The following is a 15,567-nucleotide window of genomic DNA, read 5'->3' on the forward strand; positions in this document are numbered from 1 at the left end:
CCAAGAGGAAATGACTCGGGGGTAGAGAACACACTTTAGAACAGAGATAGCTGCAGTAAAACCATTGGCACATCTAACTCAGCAGTCTACACTGACTGCCAGTGGCTCTTCGTAGGCTTTATACAAGGATTGGGTCCTGGATCATTCTCCAGGCAGAGCATGTGGTCTCTCTATTACTGAGCTGTCAGGTTTGGTCTCTGGCATGTCTAGTCAACCTTTTGTTGCTTGAGACATAAATTTCTTAACTCGGAAACAGGATCTGGATCTTACTCGGTGCTTTTTTTCTAGAAAAATTGGTTCCAGAACTCACCACAAAGTTGTTACAGTAAGTCACTGGGTGACTAAGGGCAGCCCTGAACAGATGCCGCTTTTGACAACAGCTGCATTCACCACCCACAGGGGTCTAAAAACTACGGCAAGCTGTCTCCCTAACTGGTGTGGGGGTCTCCCCTGATTCTGGTACAGGTCAAATAAATGTGCCCCCACCTCCCTCGTTCTCTTAGTTTCAGGTGGATGGCTAGGGCAGGTCGGAAGGGCCCTCACACAAACATGTATGTGTGCACTAGTAGAGGCCTGGCTGGAAAGCATAAAGCCTGAGTTGAGGAAAAGGAAGGAGGAATTGGCAGCTAGGAGCCAGGTGGAGTCATACAGTAGATTTAAATAAAAGTGTAGACTCGCACACGCTGGCCAGCTTTGACTTGAAATGTTTTGACTTGAAATGTTTGTTTTGTGGAGGGAGCAACAGTCCACAATGACATCCACCTGAGAGGGGCCAGAACTACACCTCGGTGTGCTCTGACTGGGGGGGGGGGAGAAGCACCTTGCTACTGACCATCCAAGTTGACAATACAGTATTGGCTGGATGGAGGAACCTTACCCCAAATATGCAGCAGCAAATTTCAGGATTATTAATAGTGGCCCCTTTGTCTTGATCTTCAGAGCATCCCTTTAGTGGCATGGCTGCTTACCATGAATGCTGACCATGCATGGATGATCAAGGCAGCAGGTCAACTCAGCTATTTCGATAATTACTGTGGCTGACACCCACCTGCAAAGTGAGAAGAAGCAGTAAAACGGGCTTAACTTGTCAGAATGTGGGGTCTGGGCAGCAATGGGGGAGGAAGGCAGTTTTGAATTTGCTAAAGATATTGATACTAAATTGCAGGGGGTGGGAGGGCAATGATAATTTGGATATCTCATTGCCTTTTGTGCTCGTAACCTGCTCAATCAATAAATTTGCTAATAAGAAGATATTGTCTGTATAGTACAGGTCAGCATTGTGGTTCGCTTTCAAGTACCATTGGTGGTGGCTGCAGGAAAACTATCACATTACCTGAGACATTTGCGAGGCAGCCGTGAAGGCAGGAGGTGTCTCAGTCACCTGTATGCAAGTGCATGGTTGCTGGCTGACTAGCAGCCCCCACCAATGTCAGCATTCTGCACCTGGGGTTCCTAGCCAATATGCCACTATGGTGCTGAATGAGATAGCCTCTGCCTCTCTCGCAAGCTCCTGGTGTTTCTGGTAATGACTGATTTCCCTCCTCGGATTGCTCTGGTGAGTCTTGCAAGCCAATGCTAGATATTACAGAACCACCAGACATCTCCAGGACTCCCACTTCTCTCAAGCAAACTGACTGTGCAAAGCTACACTGGGACCTCCCATAGTTGAAGGAATTGAAAGCACAACATTATTTATTCCCCCCTCCCGCTTAGTAAGATTGTGTGATATGGCAACACAGAAGCCAATTTCCATCGCTACAGTGGTGGAGTCCTTCTGTTGATTTTGGTTAGATATGATTGAGAAAGCAAAAGCTTAATTTTTCAGAACAGTGGTCCATCCATCACTCTTAACAAAGACTTTGTTTATATGAATACTCCATGCCTGGCCATTTCCCCTGCCCCTCCACCAAATCAGCATTTGAAGCTATGGAGTTGATCCAGATTAGAAACCTAGGAGCATGACTCAAAGCACGCCTAAGAAAACAGTGACCTAGTCAGAGCCAGCAATCCAAAAGCCAGTGCTTGGATCCAGGGTAGACCGTGTGCCAACTAGTTAAGCCGGGTAGCTCTGATGCTCGGCACGCACACACAGACACACTGCTTGCTACTGAAGCCAAACTCAAATAGAAAATGAGTTGTGCACAGTAAATGAAGCATTCTACAAGTGTGATGTAGGCTTGCGTGTGTGTGCATGTGGTGTCAGTTCAGTGAGCATAGAAGAGGATTAGCCAAATTCATGGAGGAGAGATCTATCAACGGCTATTAGCAATCATGGATAAATAGAGCTTCCATGTTCAGAAGCAGTATTCAGAGAAAAAGAAATTGCCTTTATGCCTGGGTTCTGGGCTTCCTGACAGCATCTAACTGGCCATTATGGGAAATAGTATTCTTGACCAGAATCTTTAGTCTATCCCAGCAGCATTCTTAGGTTCTTAAGTTACAGAGGCAAATATATGCATAAATGAAACTGACCAGAGGCATTTTATGGCCCATATAACATGGTGTTAGCATCTATGCTGCTGCTGCTGCTGCAGCCACACTTTCCCCCATCTTGCTATTCTGTTGAGCCATTGCTAGCCAAACCATGCTACAATAGACGTGTTCCCAGCTCAAACACATTTTGGGCTCATGTACCCTCTTCTCTCCCTACGCCTTCCCCTCATGTGCTTGAGCCTCTCCTTCGGTAGTTTGAGGCAAATTTAGGGTCACCCCTAGGTTTATTGTAATACTGTGTATGGGGGTTTTTTATTGAAAAAAATTAGGGTTTGACGATTTTCTGTTGTGAGTGTTACTGTTAGCCACCTTGGGCATTTTTAATGGAGAGTTTGAGTACAAATGTACCATAATAAACAGTATTTATTTCTTGTTTAATCTTTGCATCACACCCCTTTTAAAGTGAGGATGTTGGTGCTACTGAGGCTGGGTTGTAGTTGCCTCACGAAGAAGCACTGAGTCTCCAGGCCCAGTAAAGAAACACAGAGCTTAATACAATGGAACTTCAGTTACCTTTGCGTATGGTGGATTTGCAAAATTTTTAAGGCAGCAAAACAAGGGACAGTTCTTTCTCTCATTGCTTCCTTTTTCTTTTTCTTACAGTATGAACAGAACACATTGCTCAGCCCATTATCCAATGGAAATTGCCATGGTGAGTTTATCATTTAAGACATAAACATTCGACGGGCCTTCAAATTACCCCCATCATATTCTAGGACCCATGTCAGCTGTTAAAATTTGATCAGGAATCGAACTTATCTCACTGGCCCACATACCTTCCCTTTGACATGGCAGGAGGTGAAGGGTCTGAAGGCTGCGAATGTATTGGAATGAGTGTGTTGATTTAACTAGGAGTTCAAAATGTGTTGTAAAATAAACATGTGGGACAGTTACCAAACATAGGTGATATAGATTTCCAGGTTTGCACCACTTTGGAGATCAGTGGAATACCATAAAATTATATGATTGGGTCATATTTCTTCCCCCCTGGTTCTTTATTGCTTTAGAATCTAAAGTTCAAATGCACTACACAAGCTCCAAATTGTGGTGTTGTGCCTTCATTGAGAACTTTGCTCTCAATCTTCCACAGCATGATGTGATGTCACTTAGAATCACCTAGAGGCAGGCAGGCATGACATGAGTTCTGTAGGATGTACACAAATGGCTGCCAGCGAGGAGGTGAAAGGGAAGAGCTTTCCTGATGCCTGACTGGCCAAAAGGTTGTTAACGGGGTCGAAGATGACTTTCCTGAAGCTCAAGAACCAGCTCATTTAGATCCCTTCTATGCCATATATTCAAAGTATCTAGCCACTTTTAACAATCATGGTCCCCCTGCCCCGCCCCCTGAATCCTGGGAAGCAAAGTTTGTTAAAGGCACTGAGAGTTCTTAGGAGACCCCCCCCCCTTTCTCCTAACAGAGCCCCTGTTCCCAAAGTTCCTTGGGAGGAGGAACAGATTGTTAAACCACTCTGGGAACTGCAGCTCTGTGAGGGGAATCACAGAACTGTAGAGTTGAAGGGATCCTAGGGTCAACTAGTCCAACCCTCTGCAATGCAGGAATCAGAGTCCTGGTCTTCCAACTGCCACCCCTCTTCACCTCAGGACAAGAGACTCAGGAGAGCATGCTATGTTGCCCCCCCCCATCTTCTAACAACCCTCAGGACCCTATAGCAAACTATAGTTCCCAGAATTCTTTGGGGGAAACCAGGACTGTTTAAATTGGTATACTGCTTTAAATGTATAGTGCAAATGGAACCTTAGCTTGGCAGAGCAGGCTGTCTCTTACTAGGCCTGGAAGAATCTGTCTGTTTCAGTTTCTCATTTTTATAGTCTTATGTTCTCATCTCCACTAGGCTTCACTTAAATTAATCAGTATTTTGTTTATTTTATAAAATGTGTGTATACCACTTGATTGTAAAAACAAAGCAAAACTTAAAGTGGTTTCCAAAAAACTCTCATTTTACTGCTCATTCCTCCCAATTTACATTTTATATGCATTTTTACCTGACAAACACATTTTTTCAACCACTTTCTCCTACAGTACAGTGATACCTTGGTTTATAACCATAATCCATTCCGGAGGTCCGGTTGTAAACCAAAACAGGTTGTAACCCAAAGTGCGCTTTGCCTCCAAAAAAAAGGGGGGGGGGGTTGTAATCCAAAATGCTTGTAATCCAAAACGGTTGCAAACCAAGGTACCACTGTACTGCATTTTGAATGTTATTTTCTCTAATATATGCATTTTATATACACATTTCTGAACACACTTTTTTGGTTGGAGAACTGAATTTTAAAAGTTGAAGAAGTAGCCGCATTTGAGCTTGCGTATTGTTTGGGGAAAGTGCAAATTAAGTAGGTTTCATTAAAATGCAAACTCAACAAATTCTTCCCCATCTCTTGTTCCATGTCCTGACTTTCTCATTTAATTGGGATGCTAAGGCGGGGGACAGGAGGCTTTTTAAATACAAAAGAATCCTTTAACTCACTCCCCATTGAATTCCATGTCCAAAGATTGTGTTTTGGGACAAAGTAAGATAAAAACATTGTGAACTTTATATGTTATAAAAACCTATAAATATGATATTTTTCTGTCTATAAGAAAATGGGGGGGGGGGGAGATACTATCCATGTACAAGATGAGCCCAGATTTTGAACATTATTTTAGAGTAAAAAAACATAGTCTTATACATGGAAAAGTACCGTATATTATGGGGCAATGTGACCACCTGGCGGCGTTGAAATGCCAGCAATGTTCCCCCCCCCCCTATTCAGGTAAATCAGTAACTACAAGGTAAAACAAATACTGGAGAATTTTCCAAGCTTTTGATGTATTCTCCCATAATTCCTGATCTTTCATTATCTCTCTGGGGCAAAGATTTTCTTTTACTCTTTGACATTTTTGTATGGGCTGTGGAGAGGATTGCATTAAAGGCCTAGCAGCTCTCTTGAGTCTATTTTTAGTTACTGGCTGGCTGGAGTTTACTTTCTTTGAAAATAATTTCTCTTTTGCTCTATTTGGAAAACATTATGCATATACAATTAAATAATCCAATAAACCTCAAGGACTGCAAACAACAAAAAAGCACCGAATCTTTGGCTATTCATTGAGAGGATTTAGTGCCAATGTAAATCCATACATTGTCAGCACCTAAGTCCCTTGAAGAATTTCTGAGCCCTTTATATTCTTTGTCAAAACTATTTAGTTTAAACCGTTTCATTTTGTATCTCCATCCTTTGTAGTTTATAACTTAGAAGGTTAGTTCCCTTCCAATATTTAACAAAAGAAAGCAAATGATACTTGCGTCCCGTAGGTCAGATCCTCGTAATGGGTTGGAAAGCAAATACTGTGGTTTGTATTTCGGGCAGTGCAAAGTAACTATCCTATCAGGGTAAGGATTTCGACCCACCACCATGCACCCCCTAAATCTTTTCTGGGGTTTTCCCCAACCATCTGGAGTAGAATTGAGGAGGGGGCAGACTTTGTGCTGCAGGAAGAGAGAGGGGAGAAGTTCTGCCTTGCAAGTGGAAATCCTTGCGCTCATGGGATGGTTATTTAGCACTGCCTGTGAATCTGCTTCTTTGAGGTTGCTATGGAACATTTCTTAGAAGTGGTAACTTCAGCATATGTTTTTAGAAAGCTCACATTATTATGAGAAGCATCAAGTGTTTAAAGATACTTAGTGGCTAACCACCTGCTACCTGAACCGAGCAGCTACCTAGTGAAGTGGATGCTTTATGGATGCTTTAGCCGAGATTCCTGCATTGCAGGGGGTTGGACTAGATGACCCTTGGATCCCTTCCAGCTCTAAGATTCTATGGTTTTAAGTTTGCCTATTGGAAAGCATCTATGAAGCTGTTCCCTTTACAGTCCTAGAAGAGGCAGTTTCCCTCAAACTTGCCATTAGTTCCCCTAATAGAAAATTTGGGTGGTAAGTGCCAACAGAAATTGAATCAAAATCCAGGAGGTCCTCCTGAGCAAAACATGTGAGGAATTTTGAAGGAAGCTAAAGAACTTCACTAAAAGTGGAATTGTTTTTTATTTTGAGGAACTAGCAAGGCTTTTCCGTAAAGCTCTTTGGGAAATCTGATAAAGAATGGAAACCATAAAATAAACTGTTAAACCACCACAGGGCTTCATTTCTGGTCATCTCAGCTTCTCTCCAGTCATGCCTAGGAACATAGGAATCTGTCACATCCCAAATCAGACCAATAGTGCATCTAGCTCATTCATGTCAACATGGACTGGCAGTAGCTCCCCAGAACTTCAGGCAGGAGCCTCTTCAAGTCTTACCTGGAGATGCTAGGGATTGAATCTGGGGCCTTCAGCATACAGAGCATGTGAGGGAGTTGGGTATGGTTAGCCTGGAGAAGAGAAGGCTGAAAAGTGATATGATAACCGTCTTCAGCTGTCCAAAGGGTTGTCATGTGGAAGATGGAGCAAGCTTGTTTTCTGGTACTACTCCAGAGGTTAGGACCCAAACCAATGGGTTCCATTGACAAGAAAGGAGATTCTGACCTGACAAACATTCGGAAGAACATTCTGACAGTAAGAGCTCTTCAATAGTGGAATGGACTATCTTGGAAGTTGGTGGAGATTTTTAAGCAGAGCTTGGATAGCCATCTACCAGGGGTTCTTTAGTTGTGATTCCTGCATTGCAGGGGGTTGGACGAGATAACCTCTGGGCTTCTGAACTCTACGATTCCATATAGAAATCCCCACTTATTTCCGATTGATACCGCATCTGTCTATAGCCCACAGATAAAATAAATAAATAACAGACCTTTTAACTAACCATATAGGTGAATCATCATTACAGCAATGGCCCAGCGAAAGGCATTCCCTAATACTTGACTGCAGTGGCCTGACTTTCTTTGACTACACTGGCATCTCTGTGCTTACTCAGGTATTTATGATTCACCACATTCATTTTATTGTATCCACACTATTCCATACTGTCACTGTATTTTGCCTTGGTCAGACCCCACCTAGAGTACTGTGCCCAATCCTTAAGAAGGATATTGACAAGATGGATTATGTGCAGAGGAGGGAGACCAAGCAGCTTTATGAGGAACGATTGAGGAAGTTGGGTGTGTTTAGCCTGAAAAAGATGAGACAAAGGTGATATGATAGCCATCTTTAAATATTTGAAGGGCTGTCACATGGAAGATGGAGCAAGGCATTTTTCTGCTGCTCCAGAGGGTAGGACCCAAACCAATGCATTCAAATTATAAGAAAGGGATTCCAAGAAAACATTAGGAAGAGCTGTGTGACTCAGGAACAGACTACCTTGGAAGGTGGTGAACTCTCCTTCATCAGAATTTTTTGAACAGAGGTTGGGTGGCCATCTGTCAGCTGTGATTCCTGCATTGTAGGAGGCTGGGCTGGATGACCCTTGGGGATCCCTCCAACTATATAGTTATATGATTCTATAGACCTACCTGTGTGTGTGTGCTCTGTGGGTGAATCTCCCACTCATTCTACTCCCAGTTACGTGTTCCAACAAGTATACTGCTGGCATAATCTAGGATAGCAGAAGGCCGCCTAAACATTTATATCACAACCGTCCAATGGTTGCAGAATGGGCACGAATCTTTGTGCTGATCCTTAAAAAAAAAATTCTTGAGACCAAATTTATACATCCATGCTTGTTGCTTGATGGCTGCAACATCAAGTGATGACTTGCCTGTGGGTTATAAGCCCTCAGAGGTCAATCACCATCTAATTCCCCTCCTTTGTCGCTTCAAACACAATACTTCCCAATGGAGTGGTGTAATCTTCATACTGTAAGTCATCTTGTGAAATCAACTGACCTACACATACGTGGGAATCAGATCCCGGCTTGGAAACTATTTGCCTCCTGTATCTTTTTCTATAGGGTCCTATGTTCACTTTCTAGCTGTCCCTTTTTTCTAGGAAGTTTCCTCTCAGACATTCTCCCCCCCCCCTCTTTTGACCAAGTGCAGATTGCTTCTTTTTTTCACCTTTTCCCGGAAACTGCCCCTCCTTCCCCATAGAGATGACCTATCCAAAGCCTTTGGCTGTCCTTCTCTGTTAATTCTAGTTACAGGTAGGTAGCCGTGTTGGTCTGAGTCGAAGCAAAATAAAATTTTTTTTCTTCAGTAGCACCTTAAAGACCAAGTTTATATTTTGGTATGAGCTTTCGTGTGCATGCATGGTATCTGAAGAAGTGTGCATGCACACGAAAGCTCATACCAAAATATAAACTTAGTTGGTCTTTAAGGTGCTACTGAAGGAAATTTTTTTATTTTGCTTCTCTGTTAACAATCGGATACTTTACGGAGTAGCAAAACAAGTGTTCAGAAGTCACGAGTCAAACATGCAAGTTTTATCACAAGAGAGAAAAGGGTCAGAGAACCAGAGCAGTCACAACATATGTGACTGGACATTGCTTTTGTGGACATTGCACTCATCAAACTTAATAGAAATCATTGACCAGGTAGGAATGGCAGGATTTGCCCTTGAGCTGGGGTGGGGAACCTTTTTGGCCCATTGGGAGAGATCTTTATCTCCCCCCACCCCAGCGGGCCAACTTGGACAGATGGGTGGCATCACCCACTTGCCAATCTCCTTTGAAGTATTATCCTACTGGAACTGTTCCATTTTTCTTTCACAATAGCCAGTGAGTGGGTGGAGGCAAGCTGGATTGGGAGGGGAGAGGGACTTTAGACATTTGCTCCTGTGTTCCCAATCCAGATATCCCCCTGTGCCTGCTATGTGCATGGAAAAAAGCTCCCTGTGCAAATAAGATGCAGGGTTTGACCTATCCAGATGGGAATCAAATGGGGCAAAATATTTAAGCATCCCCTGACACCCCCAGTCCTGCTTAGGGGTGTGTGTTGGCTATTTGTGAAAGAAAAATACTGCATTCAAACCACACAAATAACATCACATGCCTTTAGTCCTAGATCAAATAGATCATTTCACATTGCTTTTTAAGATTAGTTAGAAGAAAGCAGATGCCATGTGCTTCTTTTGTATTACATGTGGGAGAGCTTCACAGAGGGGCAAAGACCAAAAGCTGCTACCTTGAGATCCAGTGGCACTAAAGGGTTTTGGAAACCTTAATCCCTAGCTGCTACACGCCAGTTGGAAAACATGCATTTGCTTTAGGAAAGAATGCAAACTTGGGCCACTGTACATTCAACGCTTAAAAGCCGTACTGATGATGTGACCAACATAGGTTTAATATTTGCATTATGTTTTAAGGAAGAACCGATGAAGCCACAGTGTTACTGATGGGACCCTTTATCCACGTGACATAGCAAAGTGCATGTGAGCTTGCCATGTGCTGCATGTGCCATGGACTAAGGGAAGAGGGCAGGGGGTGCATCAAATATATGCTCTGGTCTGTGCTCTCTTTGCATTTGCATCATTGGTCAAAATAAGCTCAGACCAGTTGCAGGGACGGCAGCAGGGACAGGCTCTTGCCATGCTTGTGGCCTTCCTGGAGGCAACTGGCCAGTCTTTGAGGGGATCATAATACTGGACTAGATGGAACTTAAGCAGAACCCTCCTGGATCACAGCAGTGTTTGTCCTTACAATGTGACATTGAGGCTTAACCATTCCATACCACAAAACCTTAATGGATTTTTAGCTTTTGGGGGGATGTTTATATTATGGAACAGTTCCCTCTGGTGGACACTTGCAATTCAGCATGTATATTTTTTGCTAAATATTATTTAGGCTGGGCACACATAATTCATTTAAAGCAACCCCCACCCCCCAAGAATCCTGGGAACTGAAGCTTGTTATGGGTACTGAGAACCATAGCTCTGTGAGGGATAAATCACAACCCCCAACTTTATTTGGAGGGGAATGTGCTTTAAACATGTTTTAAAGATATGGGGTGTATGCACCCTACCTGTTTCTTACTGAATGACATCTTTCCTGAGCTGAAAGTGGGCCTTGCTAATTTGTGTTAAATTCATTTATATGAAATAATGAAAGCAACAACAACCAGGTGTGAAAATCTAAAACAGAGAAGAGGGAGGGGGAGCATCGTTTCATCTGAATGTGATACTTCAGCATCTTGAGTAAGGTAGTTTAAATTTTTGGATTCTTTTAGATCTACACGGAATCTAAAAAAAGAAACATCGATGTTTTACTGGCAAATTGCAAAGGCAAGTATCAGTTTTTGGTGAGCATAAATTTTAAAAATTAACTTTCCCGGGTGTCGTTCCTCTCTTTTAAAGTGCACACATCCCTGTCTTACTACAGCTTCTTTGATAAAGGCACTGAAGCTCAGCGGAAAGCTGGAATCCGAGAATGCAGTCTTCTTTGAATCGGTGTCATCAGCTGTTGGTGCCATTCAGTTGAACAAGGTGAGTCTCACTGCATGAGAACAGAAGAAGATAAGAGAGCTATCATGATTTTCTACCTCACTCAAGTTCCCTCTGCAAAGTGGCCAATCAAATGTCTGTGGGAAATTCACAAACGGGGTGAGATGGTTATCCCTGTACCTTGTTCTTCATCTTCAGCATCCAGCAGTCAGGAGGTGTACTTTTTCTGCATTTCTGGCACTTGCTGTTCACTACCCCAGTGGATATTATTTCTCTATGCATCTTTATATCTTTTTTAAGCCAGTCACAGTAACCAGCAGCAATGACGTTCATAGGTGAATGATGGGCTATGTCATAAAGTATTTCCTTTTGTTTTTCTTACCTGCTAATTTCACTGGCTGACCTGAGATCTTATGCCTTGAAAGAGGTGAGTCATGCTTTTCCTATTTACTCTGTCCATGGCACTCTTAGTCTGATATAGGGTTATAAATGTGGTGCCCTCTATATGATTCTGGACAACAATTCCCATGATCTCTGACCATTGGCAATACTGACTGCGGCTGATGGGAGATATAGTTCACAAGCACCTGGAGGGTGCCACGTTGACTACTCCAACCCTCAGCCCTAATGACCTATGAGAAGGGACTTAGCTCAGTGGTAGAGCATCTGCTTTGAATGGGATCCCTGGTATCTCCAGATGGGTCTTGAAATGTCCCCTGCCTGAAATCCTGGAAAGCTGTTGTCACTCAGAGTGGACAATACTGAGCTACATGGGTCAGTGGTTTGATTTAGTATAAGGCAGCTTCCTATGTTCCGTTCTTCTTTTCTAAGCTAAACAGCCCCTTGACCTCCCCGTTTAACATATAGTAGCCATTTCATTTTAAAAATCAGCGCATGCACATGTGTGTGTGCAACAACAGGAACAGCAGGTAGTTGGAAGCAACAATATCCAGCAGCTATGAGGGTCGTCTACTGCAGTGTGATTGTCCATTCCTGTTTGCATTCATTCATGGCTGCCTACAGCTGCCTAAGTCCAGCCCCACCCTTGCAGCCTCTGTTAAGGCGATATTATACAACACAGCTCAGGGGTATTATTTGGATTGGAACCAAAGTGTTTCCACATTTCTGGTTTCAAAGGGTGCAGACTTGCTTATAGCGTAAACTCCTGCAAGACTCTCCACTGTAACTGTTATTAAACCAAATGTTCAGGCAGCCAGTGGAGTTTTGGCTTTCATTGTTTTATGCATGACTACAGCATTGGCCGGGGTCCAAGACAGAGTCCCCTCCAAGATGGATTAAAGTTAAAACTAGTCAATGAGTTGTTGTTTTCTGTTTCTTTGCCCTCCCCTCCCCTGTTACCATGAATAGGCACATTCTGCTAATTTAATTAGAAAAGTCTTCATCCTCCTTTTCCGCCAATATCGCTTTAGGCTGATTGACTTAAAACTAAGGAAAACTGGCCGTGTTTGTCGAGCAAAAGGCCGAACAGGAGAAAGGCAGTATTTTAGCTATTTGAAACTTACACTCTCTTTGATTTAGTTTTTACATATTTATGGGACAAGCAGGTTGTGTTGGGGTGTGTGTTATTTTTTTATTTTACAGCTATTGGAGTTAAAGTGTGCAAGTAGGTTCAACACACAGAGAGTTCCTCCTTCACCTAGGCTTCAGTAAACAAACAACTCGCAGCTTGGCCCAAAGTGTGGTGGGCAGGTTTGAAGGTGCCTTGGGCAAGATGCTCCCCTCAGTACCACCCTGATGGGCTCCCCCCATTCACAAACTTTCCAGGTTGCACCAAAGAGCAGGAATTATTGGATGGTCTCACACAGCCCTGGGCTGGGAACAAATGCTGGGGGAAATGGCTGTAGCTATCACCACCATCTTAATTTCTCTAGGTGGCCTTTGGACTTCTTTTCAGAGTGCTGTAAAAAAAAAAGCATTTTAAGCAAAAACAAATTAAGTCTAAGGAAGCCAGTGTCAGCAGTGGTGGACTCTCCGAGCCCATTGGCTCCTCCATGCAAGTGCTGACACTGGGCTTGGTTTCAGACCCACCTGTTTGCAGTGGCTTCCTCTCACTTGGCGGCCCCAGAGATCATGACTCATTGGGTGAAAAATGAATTTCCTGAAGCTTCCCTTAGGATCAAAGGAAAGATAAAACAGTGGAGCAGCAGGTTCTTTCTATCCTAGTGCTGGAACTACCCAACACGCCCTCAAGTCCTTGGGTTCAGCACTCCATCCAGATTAGCCCCCACAATCCAACTGCTGCATTATTGTCAGGGATTCCAGATCTCAAGCTAAGGTTTGAGACCTAGCCTAGTGAGCAGACATAGTGCTAGTACACAGAATCCTTGGGCAAATATAAACTCTGGCAAATGACAGCGTTAGTGCTCAGGTGGCCAGCCCAGGTACCCACCAGAAGTTGTTGGACTACAATTCCCATAATTCCTCACAACTGGCTGTGCTGGCAGGGGGCTGATGGGAGGTGCAAATCCAACAGCATCTGGACTATGCCAGCCTACGTTTAATGTGTGCTAGTGTGTTTAACGTGGATTCCGTGAGACAAATGAGTTCTTCTCCACGAAGCTAAGAAGTCAGTAGCTCTCAACATAACACTCCCATGAAACGCCAGGTATGCATTACTAGCAGTGCTGGTCTCGTGAATTTTGGTGCCTGTGTTATACTATGATAACCTTCTTAGAACAGCAGGATATGTGCTGCTCACATGTGCCAAAGTGGATGCTTTATCTATATAGCTGACTCGTACATGTGTTGAATGCCACATATGTATTAACTTAAAATTATTTTCTCTGATGTGGGTTGATGTTGATTTTAGAGGGTTAATTGTGCAGAGATTGTTCCAATATGCTGCTTCAATTGCTATGGCTAGGTCTATTTCCCAATTTTGTTTAATAACCAAGTTAACAGTCCAATGGCTAGATCAGTGAGTATTTTATATAAAATTAATAGCATTTTTTTTGGATGTTCAGTATCAATCGTTCAAATGGTGTCATTGTTTTAATTTGCCTGAGATTTAGCTGTTGAATTTGAGACACAATGCATCACCTGATAGCCAATTCACCCAGCATCCCTCCATTCTTTCCATGATCTGCCCTGCTGTGAGAGAAGTGTCATTTTCATAAAAGTGAATCAAGCAGTACAAGCCTTTTCCTTTCCTTTCATACCAATCAGTTTTCTATCAGGTTTGTAAAAGGATGGGTGCAACGTGAAGGGAATTGGTAGTGATACAGGTGGTGTTAATTTATGCATCTAGGATTAATTCTGCTTTTGCAAATGGGTTTGTTATCATTTCTAAGATAGTTCGGTTATGAATCAAGAACGGGATGCCTGGTATTCTGTATTGCACAGGTTTCTCAAATTCCAGTTCTATCCAGATCTTCTCTTTTACATTACATATCATACTAATGACATTTTTTATATGGACCACATCATGGTATCTTTGCAAATGTGGTAGACTCATGTACCACTTCTGGGAATGTTGATACAATACAGTTACTCAGAACCTAGGCCCTGGGTCTATTTTCATTGTTAAATGCCTGGATTGTTAATGACTTACATGCTAATGTATTCTAGAAAACTGTAGCTGTAGGGTGAAATCTCCTTCTTCTTTCAATTTTAGAATTTCTGCAAGCTTAATGAACACACTGAGGTCTGAAGCTGGCCTGATATAGATATATTGAACCATTTACCTACAGAAGGAACTTTGCCAGTGTTTCGTCAGGTCTTCATACATGGGATTTTGATGGTGATAATTGTATGCCAAGACTATTTAACAAATCCAACATCAACAGTGTTTACTGTCAAAATGTTCCTGGAGGTATCTCTTTGAGTTACCAGCAATGACAGTTTTTTTAAAAAAAAAAATTAAATAAAAATAAAATTGTTATTTGATTCCTACATATTTTTGTATGCATTTAGATAAATAATAATAATTAGAATGCAATTTAGGACATTTCAGTAGTGTATATTGTTTTTAACTGTCCTATTGTAACTTAGTTGTATCATTTTGTGCACAAGAGAATACAACCTTACTGAATTTTGTACTGCATTCGGTGGTATCTAATCCCAAGGATGTACAGCTTGTTACATGGAAACACAAACTGTGATTCTTCTTAGATATGCAGGGCACCCATTAGAGCAATCCCACCGTGCCCCTTTCATATTCTATCAAAACCACCAAGGTCACTGGCTGTTTTGAGTGTTACTTATGTTCTGCGCTGCCTTATGTATCTTCTCATGAATTTTTTAAAAAATGTTTCCAGTTACGAACATAGCCCTTGCTTCCCCTTCTGTTGTGAAAAGGTTTAGCATTTGTTGTAAAATTCTCAGGTTTGACCTATGCTGACAGCTCCATTGAATTAAGTAGAATGGTGCTAATTTACAGTGATCAGGGGGATGGTCTTGTAACAGAGGCTTATTCTGTGTCACATTTTGCAGGGAAGGACATGTGCTCACATAGGTCTGTATCTGCATACAGAGAGGGCCAGTTTGCAGCTCTAGATCTAAGTGCTCAGACAAATTCTGCAAGCACAAGGGGGGGGCAGGTTTAGAATGTAACACACTAAACCATAGTGTAGTGCTACATGCATGAGCCTGGGGCTCATCCTCTCCCCCCTGCACATTCTCCTTCAATGTAGCTATAGCATCCACATGTATTTTAAGTTAACAGCAGTTTGTCACTTTGGGACAAGTTGTTTTTCATCCTGGCTTGTTTGGATAAAACGAAGCACAGTTCTGAGTTTAGACCAAGCAACAAA

At 42.6% G+C, this 15,567-nt stretch overlaps 1 protein-coding gene across 2 annotated transcripts in view; it reads left to right on the plus strand.

Annotated features, from left to right (window-relative positions):
- SLC26A7 (solute carrier family 26 member 7) overlaps positions 1 to 14,858 on the plus strand; it is a 78,470-nt gene extending 63,612 nt beyond the window's left edge. For both annotated transcript variants that reach the window (XM_088675693.1, XM_035125263.3), the window contains exons 15-19: positions 3,097 to 3,145; positions 7,294 to 7,397; positions 10,582 to 10,636; positions 10,734 to 10,837; positions 14,430 to 14,858. In XM_088675693.1, coding sequence (XP_088531819.1) covers positions 3,097 to 3,145; positions 7,294 to 7,397; positions 10,582 to 10,636; positions 10,734 to 10,837; positions 14,430 to 14,465 — 348 coding nt within the window. In that variant the 3' untranslated portion in view covers positions 14,466 to 14,858. The remainder of the gene's footprint in view (positions 1 to 3,096; positions 3,146 to 7,293; positions 7,398 to 10,581; positions 10,637 to 10,733; positions 10,838 to 14,429) is intronic.
- Positions 14,859 to 15,567: the final 709 nt, after the last annotated feature.

The sequence above is a fragment of the Zootoca vivipara genome, chromosome 8, assembly GCF_965207765.1.
Source record: "Zootoca vivipara chromosome 8, rZooViv2.hap1.1, whole genome shotgun sequence".
Taxonomy (NCBI): domain Eukaryota; kingdom Metazoa; phylum Chordata; class Lepidosauria; order Squamata; family Lacertidae; genus Zootoca; species Zootoca vivipara.